Source organism: Panicum virgatum, chromosome 3K (assembly GCF_016808335.1).
Source record: "Panicum virgatum strain AP13 chromosome 3K, P.virgatum_v5, whole genome shotgun sequence".
Taxonomy (NCBI): Eukaryota; Viridiplantae; Streptophyta; class Magnoliopsida; order Poales; family Poaceae; genus Panicum; species Panicum virgatum.
Window position 1 is genome coordinate 32,769,294 of NC_053138.1, and position 14,977 is coordinate 32,784,270.

Genomic DNA, 14,977 nt, shown 5'->3' on the forward strand with positions numbered 1-14,977 from the left:
CTTGGAGATCTGCGGAACAACACCAATGGAGGTAATCAAATGAAATAAACAATGTAATTATGCTCCGTGACAATTGATAAAATTTGATGCTTGTGAATAAATGCACACTGTCAATGGCGCTTAGCTATAGGCCATAGCAAATCATAAGGTACAACTGAGTAATCTGAATTCTTTGCCTGAAACTATTGATTGTCTATCTGGTTAATTTTAGTAGTACTTCTATACTCTAATTATAACTGCACATTTTATCAGGGGTTTCTTTCCTGATGGGCTGGACCCCCAAGCAGGCCCACGCCAAGGCACGCGCACGATAAGGGCGGCTGGGCCAAACACCCATGGGCTACGGCCAGCTGAAACCACAATTCTGCTCTGCTCCAAGCTCCAGCTCTATTGAACTTGCGCCGCCGCCGCGGTGCGGCAGCCAACCGGCGGCGTTTGAGCACCGCGCCGTTGCTTCAATCAACTGCCGCTTCTCGCTCCGCCAGTCGTCTGAGCTTGCAATGCCAGCGACGGCGCCTCCGTCCCCGCCCACCCGCTTACATGCTTCACGCCGCGCGCAGGCGGACGCCGCCGCCGCCGCTCCCTGCCGCACTCGCCGCTGCCTTCTTCGCCTCCAAGCCCCAGCCTCCGCCACTGCCAACGCCGCAGATCGTCGACGCCACCGTCTCCCGCTGCCCCTCAGACGCCCTCGCGCTCTCCTTCTTCCTCTGGTGCGCCCGCCGCCCCGGCTACTTCCACCCGCCCTCCTCCTTCGACCACCTCCTCCCTGCGGCCGCCCGCCTCGCCTCCCGGCTCCGCACCGCCCCTGCCCTTCTCCGCGACCTCCAGGGCCTCGGCTGCCCCATCAAGCCCCAGACGTTCCTCCTCCTGCTCAGGCTCTACTGGCGCGGGGGCCTCTACCTGCTCGTGCTCGAGCTGTTCGAGCAAATGCCGCTCTGGGGATTCCAGCCCAACGCCTTGGCGCGCAACGTCGTCCTCGACGTCCTGCTCCGGACAGGCCATTTCGCCGAGGCGGAGCGCTGTTTCCGGGAGACTCCTTCGCCCAATTACCTCACCTTTGCCATCGGGCTCACTCATCTCTGCAGAGCTGGGGACTGGTCAAGGGTGCGGTGTTATTTCGCAGAGATGCTGCGGCAGGGGTTTCTCCCAGGCGCTGCTTCTCTTACAACAGTTTTTGCTTTCTGCTGTAAGGTTGGAACCATGTCTGAGCTCTGGCAGCTACTATCTTTCGCACATGTCTCCGGTTGCCAGCTCACCTCGGCCATGTGGACATGCTTGATTGCTCGTCTGTGTCGCGAAGGGAGACTAGATGATGCTTATAGGATGCTGTCTAAGATGGTGGGTTCTGGTTCTCCTCCCACGGTGATCACTTACACGCCTCTTCTCAAAGGTTTCCTGCAAGCTGGGATGCACGATCTGGCTAGCGAGCTTATGGGATCCATGGTATCTGCTGGCTGCAGCCCAGACATTGTTCTGTACAACGTTCTGATGGACTGCATGGCCAAGGCAAGAAGATATGATGACGCCCTGGGCATTTACATGCAAATCCATGGCAGCCAGATAAAGCCGGATGCTTACACTTTATCTACTTTAGTTCGGGTCTTACAATTGTCATCTTATGAAAGGCTTCTTCCCAGGATTCCTAGCTTGATTCTGCGCTCATGTACTTCTTATGATCTTGTAGCCTTCAATTCAGTGCTGAGTGCTTTATGCAAGTCAGGTTTTCCAACAGAAGCCATCCAGTTCTACTTTGATATGATCGAAAAGAACATCAGGCCAGACAGCTACACTTACGTCAGTTTATTGCATAGCCTTTGCCAATTGGAAATGGTAAACCATGCAATAAATTTCTACCGCAGTACTGCTATGAGGGATCCTGAATCAAATTCATATGTTCATGCAACCATCCTCTGTATCCTTGTTAGGCAAGGTCGGAACCTTATGGCCTTGAGAATTTTAAGGGAGGCTGTACGTGAAAATTGTGCTCTTGATGCTGTGTGCTACACTATTGTTTTACATGGTCTTTTCCAAGCTCGTCTGGTGGAAGAGGCTCGCATGCTATTTGACCAGATGAAACAATTAGGGATGGCATCTAACACTTGTACATACAACGTAATGCTTCGTGGACTTTGTAGGACCAAGGATATTCCTGCTGTCAAACAGTTGCTAACAGAAATGGAACATGCTGATGTTGAGATGGACAGCATATCATTCAACACAATAGTTGTGTTCTTAGTTAAGTCACGGCTTATTGACTCAGCTGCTGCAATGATCAGAGAGATGCTTAATCTAGGCATGAAGCCTAGTACCAAAGCTTCCTCATTACTTTCTCAGTCCATTGGCTACAAATTTGCCCTGGAGGATAATACCACAACCACTGTTGATAATGATGGTTCTGATTCATCCAGTGATCTGCTTGTATGCTCAGCTTCATAGGCAAAATTATTCAGCTGAACAAGCATACTGTTACATAGGTGCATAATTGCTTGCTACACAGTACTTAAGGATGGTGAGTGCTCAATGACTTTTTGCATTCCATAGGTGCTATACCATTTTCCTTGTGGCATTGAACAGTACCTATTATAATTCTTTAATAGCTGTTTAATTATATAGATATAAACTTTTCAAATGTCCAGCTATTATGTTTTCTTTGACCCTTTTGTTTCTTATTAATCCTTGTGTTATCTATTTTAGCTAATGATTAGGCATAGAATGTGATTAGCTTGTAATGGCAGATGTACAACGAAAACTTTGGTAGGGAGTGTGAACATGGGTGTATCCGATAATGGAAAATGCTACACTTGGCATCACACTACAAGTAGCATCAGTAGCCTGTAGCATCATCACAAAGACCGATTCACTCTATGGTCATAAATCTAAATTTTCCTGTACATCGCCAAATGCCAACTTTAAACGTTAAGGAAACCAGACCATTAAATAGCCGATTTTGCTATGTGATCTCAGTCTGTTGTACTTACCTAGTCAAAATCAAAGAAAACATACAATATATACTGTATTTTCTATCAATTCTTGCTGCACTGTAATAAGTACTCAATCATCCTCAGTCATTGTGATAATTCTAAAATTAACAGCGACAAAGGTAAGGAGCCATTGTTATTTAGCAAAATGGTTGTTTGCGTCCCTCAACTATCAAATTGGCCAATCCAGTCCCTTAACTTTCGTTTTTTGGGTCAAACACATCCTTGTCCTGATGTGGTTCTCCATATTAGCATGAGAATAATGTGAAATGTCCTTTTTGCTCTTGGCTCCTTGCTACCATCCTCAAATTCCACCAAGGTGTCATTGCATAATTTACTTGGACCTGGAATTCCCTAGTTAATGGAGTAACTTGGACCACCAGTTTTTAGAACTTGAATTCGTATTTAAATTAGACAGTCTGATTTAAATTCTAGCACTTTAAGTAGGGTAGTCTGGGTTAGCGTTTCTAAGAAACTTTTCCTAAAACTACAGTGAGAAGTAGACCGGATACTTATACTCCTGAACAAGGCGACCAGAACATCAATGTGAAGTTATGGTCCCTTATTGGTGTTACTACAGAAAAATATGTGACAAGAACATCAATGTCCAAGTACATTCCTTGAGAGGGGAAGGAGCCAAGGGAAAAAGGACTTTTGTAAGTTTCAGGCCAATATGGAGAGCTACATCAGCACAAGGACAAGTTTGACCCAAAAACGAAAGTTGAGGGACCAGATTGATCGATCTGATAGTTTAGGGAAGAACTTGACCCACGGGGCAAAGCCGAGGGACCAGAATGCTTATTTTACCTTGTTATTTTGTTGCGGTGCTTAGGAAGAAGGCACCTTCTTCGTATAATCGTGCTCACAATGATATATAATCTTACTTAGAAACTGACCATTGATTAATTGCTGGGACAGGGAATTCCACTGGCTGCTTAGGTCAAGTGGCTGCCCGTCTGACGTGTGTGGTGGATCCTCACATGCTACTGCTGCAGCTAATTCTTGTTTCTTTTGCAGTACTATCTGCCAGAGTCCATCTATCAATTGTGGTATTCTTTTAGGAGGAAAATCTACTCGGATGTAGTGCTTGTGGCAATCTATACAACTTTCTGTTGCATGTATGTATGTCTACTTTTAGTAACTCTAGAAGTGCAGCTAAATTGAGTATCACGTTAAATTTGCTGAACAACTCCTTTTACAGGTTGATTGTTTAAGTGGATATGACTCTGTAAGTACAGATCTGTGCTCTTCTCTTTCCCAAGGTAATTCATATTTGAATAAATCTAAATGTTTTTGATATCCTTTGGTTTTACTCTGGTGCAGGTTAGTCACCCTTTATACTGCAGGGGAACAGAGCTATCGGCACAGTTCTATTTGGTGCAGGAAATATTGGATCTCTTTGCGGACTTGCAGTTTAAGTTAGGGGGATTACACTTCAAAGATTTTGCAATGCATAGAGTACAGGTATGCTTTAGATATTCTGCAGTTTTTGGTGCAGCACTTTTATGGAATTGAAGTTGCTTATGTTTTCAAAGGAAAGAAGATTTTCTGCATTTTAGTTTTGAATTGACCCCAGAGAATAAAGGTCAGCATTGTATGTATCTCTGCTAATGAATTTGGCTTCTGCAAACTCAATGAGATTGAAAACGGTAGGAAGTCATAATATGTAGGTCAGATGGCATTTCTCGTTCCATGTTAGGCACACTATGTTGTCTATGGAATAGATGTATTATCTGAAAATAGCAAGGCTTGTAACCAATGGCATTCAGCTCTGATGGGGAAAATTTTGTATAGCAACATTGTTAAGATGCTAACAACACATTACACTTATCTTTGTTTCAAATATTTTTTTTTGTACTAGATGTACCCTATGTTTTCTTCTCTGTAATGAGAACAAGCTGTAAAGTAATCTGTTGTCTAAAGTGCACTTGTTTTTTTAGGTTTGCTTCAGACCCCAAATGTTGACCAGTTGTTTTCAGTAATTTCATGTACAATCAAGTAACAGCTATAAGCTTCAACCCATACTGGTTCAAGGGAAAGAGAGCGACCCATCTAACAGTCAGTTGGCAACTTATGATGGAGGCTTGATCGGAAATTCACAATCTAGAGCAATGAGGTGTGATGGCGAGTAGTCCAGACTAGTGGGTGTCCTGCCTTTCTTGCGCCTTTGCAAACTGTAACATTGGAGCAAGCACCCGTAAGCTGAAAAACACTTCCCCTAGAAGCTTTCTGTATTGTCAGATTGTGCGCTAAATCATTTGGGTGAAGCCAACAACAATGCTGACAAGTTTGATCATGATGATGGTCAGGGGTGGTGGTGTTCATTTCACTATTTATAGGTCTGCGAATTAATCTTGCTTATCATTCCACTTGCTTTCGTAGTGTGTTTGAGATCTCAATTGCTGCAGTCACTATCAGAAGACCTTGCAGAGATGAACTCTAGTTTGATCAAGGAGCCAAAAAATTTCATTTGGCTTTGGCCACCACTCCATGAGTGCAATACCAGAACAGTGGACCTCCAACACAGCCAAGGGGGCAAAGAGTGATGGGTTGATATGTATGTGAGGAATGTGATTGTGTGACATCAAGTGTTTGCACAATGAGCTATCCTAGAAAAGGGATAGCACCGGAAGGAAGCAGTAGACAATGAGGGAGATGGATGTGAAGGGATAGATACCAACTAAGGTATGCAATCCTTTGGAAAGATTGGCTATTCTTTCGAACGAAGGATCCACAATACATTACTCAGGAGCAGTAATGCTTGAGGGGGATCTAGTGCACCAAATGGTGTCCTTGTTTTGATGCTTCATATGCCACATAAGGAAGAAGGCTAGTGTGACCAGTTGATTCAGGATGAGGAGCCTTCACAGGAGGAAAGAGGAACAATGAGAAAAGCACAACAAAATGTCAGTGTTAACCAACAGTTGCTGTTATCGTTTAAATGCGATAGAATTCGATGTCTAGTACCATGCAAATTTGGATTGCCTTTGGTACCTTTATTTTTCTGCCAAAGTTGTTTAAGTACTATGTTAAGAAAACAATGCGTCTGTACAAGTTGTTAGGAATAAGATCATTGACAACACGCATGCCTGATGGAAGTGAAATTAACCATACATTTGTTCGTGTTCTGTTAGGTTCAGAACTAGGTCAGTTTCATGCAAAATAGTTCAGCTGTTGTCTTCATGGTGGATAAACATGATACACTACTTGCATTGTTTTGTTCTTCGTATATTATCAATCAATGTAAATGTTTACATATGACTATATGATAGATTCAACTTCAATTGGCTGCAGTTAAACTAAACATATCCGTTAAATGATCAATCAACTGGAGTTAGTTTGGTGTCTGAAAATGACGGTTGGTCAGTGGCACCTGCAGAATTAGATTGCCAATGTGAACAATGCATGTAATAAAACAATGAAATTTAGAATTGATAACTAGTACAGATTAATTCAGACTCGTGGAAGGCCTGAGGACATTAATACTGCAAAACATATTTTGCTAAGCACAGAGAGTTACCACTATTCACTTTATTTTTCATCTACATTGTCCTGTTTGCAACTTAGAATTTCTCCTCTGACACTAGTGAAAACTGAAATGTTTGCTTTGTATTTTTCATTTTTTTTCCACACAACATTATTTCCAACCAATAAAACGTGCGCTTCGTGCTCACTGCCACCCCCTGGTATTTACTAGTTGCTATCAAGGTGCCAAAATGGTTTAACAAAGCAATTGATAATATCAGAAAGGGCTTCTGTGGAAAGGAAAAAAATAAGTTTACGGAGGCTGTTGCTTGGTTGCTTGGGAAAAAGTATGCAGACCAATCAACCTTAGGGGCTTGGGAATGCATAAACTTGAAATCATGGGATGAGCTCTACACATGAGATGGTTGTGGTTCGAGAAGACTAGGCCGGAATGCTGGATCGGCCTTGGGCTGGCCTAGAAATCCCTGCCCATGCCTACAACGTTGCCATGTTTGCCATTTCAGTGGCACCTTCTGTTGGTGAGGGACCACCTTATTCTGGTCAGATTGTTTGGCAAAAAGAGGACTCTTTCACCCGGATCAGTGTCCTCTTTTCCACCACATGTGTATTCCCGAGGCAATTTTGGCACAGCATACTAAGATCCCTGAACTTGGCTAGCATAGTGCCTAGCCGCAGTGAGCCCTCCTTCGCAAATTGAAAGCTGGTGGCTCATGGCCTTGAAAAAGGTTCAGAAACAGCAGGAGGGATTCAATTCCCTGGTCATCCTAGGAGCGCGGATCCTATGGAAGTACTGCAGTGCTTGTGTTTTTGATGGGGCAGCACCCCCACATCCAAGGAGCTCTACAAGCCTTCAAGGATGAGTTCCATCTGTGATGCTTAGGTGGCGTCAAGGGTTTAAAATCCCTGGGCCAAGGGAGGCATGATGACGTCGGTTAAGCCATTTGAGTCAGGTCGGGTCACTTTTTAGTTGTTTCCCTAAGTGGGGTGGTGTCTCTATAATGAACTTTTTAATTCTCTCTTAATATAAAGATACATAGCTCTCTCGTGAATTTGAGAAAAAATAAAGAATTGTTGCAATGTTATCCGATGGAAATGCGAGGGTGCCCGATCTTCCGTCAGGAGGATAACTATCGATTTGTTGGCAACACGATACCAGTGATCCGACTTCCTATCAACTAGACCCGAGTGCGTAATCAAAGCACCACGTTGTCTTTTGGTTATCAACCGTGTGCGGTTGACCTCTCCTGTGAATCGAAGAAAACAAGCAAGAATGAGAAAGAACACAACCAAATTGCAGATGTATGATTACTCTCACAGAGTTGATGTCTCACAAACCGATGACGGTGTAACTGTGCTTCACAGATTAATTTAAGCAAAACCCAAACTCTAACTAGGGCGATCACTATTGAATATAAAGGGTTAGGGGCGACCTCAACCCCCTGGTCACGTCCCTAATGGATCCAAAACAATACACTGCCCAACAACCCAAAAGACGGTGATGTAGCATAGAGACATATTCTGGATGCCAACTTGCTTTGACGATTTCTGATGACTCCGGAAGAATTTGGGTATGAGACTAGTGCTATTGAAAAGGTTATCTTCTTATCTTTCTGTGCATATGTAGAATGTCCAAAATCGAGCCGTCTGTTTTAGTGCATGCTGCTCGTGAACTCTGAGGCAGAGTCGAACTTGACATGAATTGGACCTCCAACTTAGCTTGGACGCCTCCAAACTCCTCCTCAACGTCCTCCTCATCATCTCCATGGTTTTTAACAATAATTAAATCATTAGGTAGTAATTTATTCTCAAAATTACTAAAAGTGCATAGTAATTTATTCTTTTTGAATGATCGTATCATGCCCACATCATTCTCCCCTTCTTGAGAGCAAACCGTCCGCAGTTTGGCTGTGTTGAAAGATGTCATAGGTAACAACCAAGAATGCAACTCTTCTTTGAATTGGACCTGTTTTTTTTTAAATAAAACTAGAGGATCTCGATATAACATGATTGTAACTATACCAGCCCTCTAGTTGATCATATTGTTGCACAGTAAAAGAAGAATCTAGATTTAAACAAATATTAACAGGATGTACCATGTAGTTTCCTTCACAAGTATATTTGCCAATAAAATGATATGTACATCTATATAACCATGACAATTCAGCGCATACAAATTTCTCCTTCAAAATACTTAGAGCACACAGAGTATCGAATTCTATATAACCCAGAATATTTAAAGAAGAAAATAATTTGAACTCATCATTTTCACTTGTAAGGAAAACCAAATGTTTAATTTCAGCACAAGTGGGTGAATAAAAAATAGAAGTATCTTCACATGTTGTGGTAAGGGTATAAGTGAAGCATTAGTGCACAACAACTCTTTATCACAAAGATTAGTATGCAAATCAACTTGTGACAAAAGTAAAGCAGGAAAAGGTTCCAATTCAGCAAGATCCATGGAACAATTTGGCACATCAACAGAGTGACTACCTGCAATATTGATATGTTCCTTTTTTGTAACATACACATTGTTGTCCTCCTCTTTTATGTACGGGCAGCAAGATGTTAGTACGAACAAGAGGCAAGACAAAATTATCTTGTAGCAATTCAGATTTAGATGAAAGTGTTGAAACATTTGAAACAACACATTCTCTCCTAAAAGGCTCGTTTTTTCTTCTGTATGCTGTCATGAGATCTCTTAAAATTTCAGTAGTAGTCATAGGTATAAGAGTATTTTTTCTACCGTTGTATTTGAAAGAATATTTATTCGCAATTGTATTTTGCACAATATTATTTTCAAATATCCAAGGCTTGCCTAGCAACAATTGACATGCTTGCAGAGGTGCTATATCGAAATCTACACTATTCTTATAAGAACCAAGGAAAAATTCAATATGTGCAATTTCAATTACCTTTATCTTATCATAAGAATTTACACATTGGGTGTAGTATGGATGTGGGTGTGGTCTTATGGTCAAGCCAAGCGTCTCGACCAATTCTAAGCTTGCAAAGTTGTTGCAACTCTCGCCATCAATGATGACACGGCAACATCGCTCCTTCACAACAAAGTATGTTTGAAACAAGTTGTTGAATTTGTTTTGCTCTGCTTTCTCCATTTGAGGATTGAACACTTGATATGCTACATTACTCATATTGTCCTGCAAAAAGTTAGTAATAGAAGAAAAGACAATAAAAGATTATCCCTATCAACTACTGTGAAAAGTGTATAGTGGAAACTTTCACTGATGGAAGAGACAACAACTTTGTAAATGTCTTACCAAGTTCTTACAAGGTTCTTACAAGGTTGTTATTTTTGAATGATCTTCTCTATGCGGGTCATCCCTACCTTTCTCGAGTCTCCAGTGACTACAAAGAAATAAAAAAAAGGAAAAATTTGTCTATTTACTTGTTTGAAAAATTGCACTTGTTCCCTACTTCTGCAATAATTAAAGTAAAACAAATTAAAGCAGCGATGAGAATGAATCCCCAAGAACAAAAATAAAGAGAGAAAAATGTCTGGACCGGCAAGAGATCACATAGATATATGTACAACTTGTCGTAAAAAAATGTGTTGATGTAATATAGTTCAAAAAGACCGAAATCCTAGTTTCTTTTCATCTATGTACTGATTTGTGTCTCTTTTCTAGCAATGATAGCAGTATCCAACTATCTTCCACTAGGTTTCAAAAGCCAAAGAATACGTGCCTAACAATCATCCTATAACTATGATGGGCGGAGATGATATTGATAGCAGCTAGTGTTGTTTTTTCCTAAAAAAATCTTGGATGATCAGCTGATTTAATTTACATTTACTGAAGGAACAAACCAAAATGGTCCCTCTTAACATAACATTGGTTGGTAAGCAGTTGGTAGAGTGGGCTCCACCTCACAGCATTTGGATTATCCTCCTCCCCATGAGGCGACTGCCCCTCCAATGGCTATTTAAAGCCCCTTCTTCCTCAGTGCATTGCAAGCATGGGAAGGGAGATCACTGGAAGGGAGGAAGGAATGGAACACGAAGAGGAGCTGCCTTCATCTTCTTCCTTGGACTACTTGACACAGTGCAGGATCTGCCATGAGGAAGAGGACGAGAGGCGCGCAACCATGGAGTCCCCTTGTGGGTGCTGTGGCTCTCTCAAGGTAATAGGAACATGCATAATTGTGATATTGGTCTGTTTTTCTTGAGGCAATTTCTTCCTTGAGACTACCATCAATGGTGATTTGACGTTGTGCAATTGTTTGTGTCTATGCATGCAGTATGCTCACAGGGAATGTGTGCAGAGATGGTGTGATGAGAAGGGGAGCACCCTCTGTGAGATTTGCCTTCAGGTTGGTGTATCTGCATTCTGTTCTTCAATTTTCTTGTGAAAATTTTCCTTCTCTGCACTGTCGACGAAATGGCACACTGTACTTCTTGTGGGGTGGCCAAAAAGTTGTCATTAGTGGGGGAAAGTGTCAGCTAGGCTCACTTTACTTCGTAATGGACTGCAATTAGGGGTTGACAAGTACATAGTTCGTGAAACCTAAGCAAAAGACATTTCTTTTAGTGTGAACAAAGTCGGTCTACCTTTCAACCGTAAGCAAGTGCAATGTGGTGTAAAATATTAGTTACATTGTGCCCAACTTCTTCAGCAATGACATGCGAATCATAGCACACTTTACGTAGAAGCCAAAAGAAAACATTCCGAATCGTTCTTTCGATTTATGCATCTTTTGGAATGAAAGAGAAAAATGATTTTTTTTTTGTTCTATTGCCAGAATTTCAAGCCAGGCTACACCATGCCTCCAAAGAAAACTCCGGTGGTTGAAACGGCCGTCACTATCAGGTAGATCTCTCCCTATACACACATTGTTCTCTCTATACACACACATTCTGCTGCATTACTGTCCAATCAGGGCACAGGCTGATGGATGACAAAAAAAAAATGCACTGCTAGCTGATCACATTTAAGCTTAGCTGGCCAGTATCATGGCACTGCCATCTCATCCTGGAGCAGTAACAGAGTTGCCCGCCCTTCAACGGAAACATACAGATTATTAGGTAGCACATTGTTTTCTGACAACCATCATCCAAACGGCGACGAAAGCGATTAGGCTGCTAACAACCGAGGGTTGATGAGATCTGATCCATGTCACCATTAAACATTTTAAATGGCCAGCCAAGTAGAAGTAGACCCAACTCGTACCAGATGCGCAATGCCAGACGCCCAGACCCCACAAGCCAAGCATATCTTTCCCAATTCCCATCCAGGTACAAGACTACAACAGCATCTGGAGTCACCCAACAATCCAATATGAAAGATCGAGCAGCAACACACATGTAAGCAATATGCTCGGCAGAACTAGAAAGAATTACAGTTTGGGAAATCACGTTTTCTCCTAGCTCAACAAAATCAGTAGACACACTGTTCATACAGCGCTTATGCTGCAGTTGTTATTCCCTTAGTAACATGTGGCAGGTACTGAACACACTGTTCATTGCCACGATGAACAGAAAAGGCAGCTAGACTCAACGATATGACCTGTGAGCCGTGCCCCTGCATTGGTGAGGAGAGTGGTCCTGTCAAAAGCGTGTGTCCAAAACCAAATCACACAGTGTCAATGCACATCTACCTCACACCTGCAGCTGATGTCCCGGCCACTTGATGTCTTCAATCACAATACGCAGCAATAACCCATTGCATCCTCACGCAAGGGAACCCAGTTACTAAGTAGAGATAACAAGGACTTACTAGATTTTTTTTCCACCTGAAAGTCTCAGATAAATTTTTAATTTGAAATTGTTAACCCGGTAGATTTGAAAATAAAACTGCAAGGGGAGAATTCCAGAAATTTTGTTACAATCAAAATTATTCAATGGGGCATGTAAGAATTTCTTACTTGCGATCCTCTGGTTAATTGATGATGCAATGCTTCTCTTGCAGTGAGGACATGCAATCTGTGGAATCTCCCGAGAGCTTGATTGATGGTGCAGATTACAACAGTTGTTCCTACTCTGCAGATCGAGGTGCCATGTGGTGCCGGTCACTGACGATCACGGTACATAAAGTGTTTGCAGTCTCGCAGCTAACTGAAATGACTGTCTTTCTTCAAGACAAAGTCCTGAACTGATGCATGGTGCCCCCTAGACTCTGACTCACGCAATCCTGTTGCAGTTCACCATGATGCTGTTGGTGTGGCATCTAGTTGCAGTGGTGACGGTTGAAGCGGCAGATCACTGCGCGTTCAGTCTCCTGACAGTGAGTTCATTGTCATGGTCCCAGCTGAAAAAAGAGGCTTGGTACCTGATTTGATGTTACTAACAGCTGAGGGACATTTTCTTTGCAGATGTACTTGCTTCGTGCTGCTGGTATCTTGCTGCCATTCTACGTTGTCATGCGGCTGATTCGTATGGTCCAGAGGGGGCAGCAGCAATATCGCTTGCAGATGCTGCAGGTTAGTCCTGGCTTCCTTTCACTGATTTCTTGGGGCCACAGATTAGTTGACTAGAAACATGATGAGTTTTCCCCATTTTTTTCATCTGTTTCTGCAGGACCAAAGAAGAAATGGATCAACTATGAATCATATGCATGGCCAGGAGGAGGAGCAGTTAGTAATTAGTATTCATTAAGCCAACGAATTTAACAAATCAAATATAGAAGGCTGCACAGATGTACATTATGTATTGCTGGGGAACAATTTTCAAACAGAACATCATTTGTAAGCTTCCAGTCTATAAGTTGTACAGTGAAAGCAGCAGCACTTCCTCCCCAGCATTTATGTATTGCTGGGGAATATATTCAAACAGAACATTGTTGTAAACCTTCAATACAAATATAAGCTCAAATAAGGGGAGGATAAAATGAAATCAAGTTGGCATAGTCATGCTTAGTACTTTTACATGGCTAGCGGAGTTGGTTGAAGAAGATGACTTTTACTCTAGCTAGTGCACAATTTCGAGGGAAATTTTTTTCCGTGTATCTAAGGTAACATCCAGAAAGGAAAAAAAAAACGAAAAAGAGTTCAGTACTAAAGTACTTCATCATTTATCATCATGTATCCCTTTTTCCACCAGCAACTGGAGAAACTAAGCAAGAAAATTGTAAAAATGGCATTTGCACATAACGATGGAAAAATATGACATGTCAATGTCCGTCAAAGAGACAAGAAGGATAGAAATTACTATCTCGCTAATACTCTGGACACAAAAGTTTCTCTTTGTGGTAGAACAATCATGCATCCAGGTTGTCAGACTTTTTTTTTTTACATAAGTAGCCAAACACACATGCCTATGTATTTATTGACATGAAAACAAGCCAACAGCACAGCCTGTACGAGGACCACAGAAGTACTGGATACACTAAAGAAGTCAATGTCTAAGCAAAGATAAAAACCAAAGCCTCCAGTTGTATCTTGCGCAAATTTAAGGCCGCACAGTCATGTCACCCTCATTATTTTTCAGTTCACTCATACTTGCCAAGTGATCCGATCAATCCAGGAGCGGAGCAATAGTAAACAAGATCCGCATCTGTCTCAACATCAGCCTTCTTAACTCAAGCAGGAAGACTACAGTTTGTCAACTCAGTTCTATCTTCTATGCCAACTTATGCTATGTGTAGTCTTAAAATTCCAATTGCAGTATTGGATTTCATTGACAAGGCCAGAAAGCATTGCCTTTGGAGAGGATCAGATGTTAATGCAAAAATTAAATCATTGGTTGCCTGGCCTAAAGTTGCAAAACCAAAAGACAAAGGAGGTCTAGGTGTGATTGACCTTAGGACACAAAATGAAGCCTTGTTGTTGAACCATCTGGACAAATTGTACAATAAAAAGGACATTCCTTGGGTTAACATGATCTGGAACTCATGCTATTCACAAGTGCAGATTCCTCATGCTACCGGAGACAAAGCAGGGGCAGAGACAAAGGGGGGGCGGGCAGTGGCCTGGCCCCCCCTAATGATCCCGTAGCACCATTATAGCACTATTATTAAAGGTAGAACTTACCCCAGTGGCAGCCTGCGGCAAGACTTTTGGCCCCTCCAATCACTGCTTCCCCCCCCCCCCCCCAATAATCAAATCCTGGCTCCGCCCCTGAGACAAAGGGTCTTTTTGGTGGAGGGACTTGCTCCATCTCAATGACAAATTTAGAGGTGTTGCCTCATGTTCAATAGGAAATGGTACCTCTGTACTCTTTTGGCTTGATGTTTGGAATGGGCATTATCTACAACAAAAGTTCCCAAGGCTCTTTACTTTTGCCAAAACCAAAAATTTCAGTGGCAACATTCCTCTCTGCACAAGACATAGCAGTACACTCATGGGCGGAGCTAGGGGTATGCCCCTGCATTCCTTGGCATACCCAAGATTTGGGAGTAAATACTAATAAGTATACACATATTTAAAGTATCTCTAAGAGTCTTTTCTAAATTACACTCTCTAAATTATTATTTGGAGAGTCTTCTGAACAAAAATCATATTCTATATGTTTTCACTCTCTAAACGATTTTCTATATATTGTGTACACTCTAGAAAGTTAT

At 42.1% G+C, this 14,977-nt stretch overlaps 2 protein-coding genes across 5 annotated transcripts; both read left to right on the forward strand.

Moving 5' to 3' along the window:
* The first annotated feature begins 347 nt into the window (after positions 1-347).
* Positions 348-6,196, forward strand: LOC120699030 (putative pentatricopeptide repeat-containing protein At1g16830). Of its 4 annotated transcripts, none has more exons than XM_039982879.1 (5): positions 348-2,509; positions 3,996-4,096; positions 4,180-4,206; positions 4,302-4,442; positions 4,919-6,196. In XM_039982879.1, exon 1 carries the CDS (start codon positions 541-543, stop codon positions 2,434-2,436), a length of 1,896 nt encoding a protein of 631 aa, XP_039838813.1. In that variant the 5' UTR covers positions 348-540; the 3' UTR covers positions 2,437-2,509; positions 3,996-4,096; positions 4,180-4,206; positions 4,302-4,442; positions 4,919-6,196. The 4 variants fall into 4 exon arrangements, with proteins under 4 accessions (XP_039838813.1, XP_039838814.1, XP_039838815.1 ...); XM_039982880.1 differs by having other exon boundaries at positions 3,897-4,096; positions 4,919-6,174; XM_039982881.1 differs by having other exon boundaries at positions 354-2,509; positions 4,930-6,196.
* Positions 6,197-10,413: 4,217 nt separating this feature from the next.
* On the forward strand, positions 10,414-13,366 carry LOC120699031 (E3 ubiquitin-protein ligase MARCHF5-like). The gene is made up of 7 exons (XM_039982883.1): positions 10,414-10,604; positions 10,722-10,793; positions 11,223-11,290; positions 12,389-12,503; positions 12,620-12,703; positions 12,792-12,899; positions 12,997-13,366. Exons 1-7 carry the CDS (start codon positions 10,440-10,442, stop codon positions 13,072-13,074), a joined length of 690 nt encoding a protein of 229 aa, XP_039838817.1. The 5' UTR covers positions 10,414-10,439; the 3' UTR covers positions 13,075-13,366.
* Positions 13,367-14,977: the final 1,611 nt, after the last annotated feature.

Coding starts and splice junctions, on each gene's coding strand:
- LOC120699030 (XM_039982879.1), top strand. CDS start 541: ATGCTTCACGCCGCGCGCAGGCGGACGCCGCCGCCGCCGCTCCCTGCC.
- LOC120699031 (XM_039982883.1), top strand. CDS start 10,440: ATGGGAAGGGAGATCACTGGAAGGGAGGAAGGAATGGAACACGAAGAG. Junction 11,291..12,388: donor GAAACGGCCGTCACTATCAG/GTAGATCTCTCC, acceptor CTTCTCTTGCAG/TGAGGACATGCAATCTGTGG. Junction 12,900..12,996: donor ATCGCTTGCAGATGCTGCAG/GTTAGTCCTGGC, acceptor CTGTTTCTGCAG/GACCAAAGAAGAAATGGATC.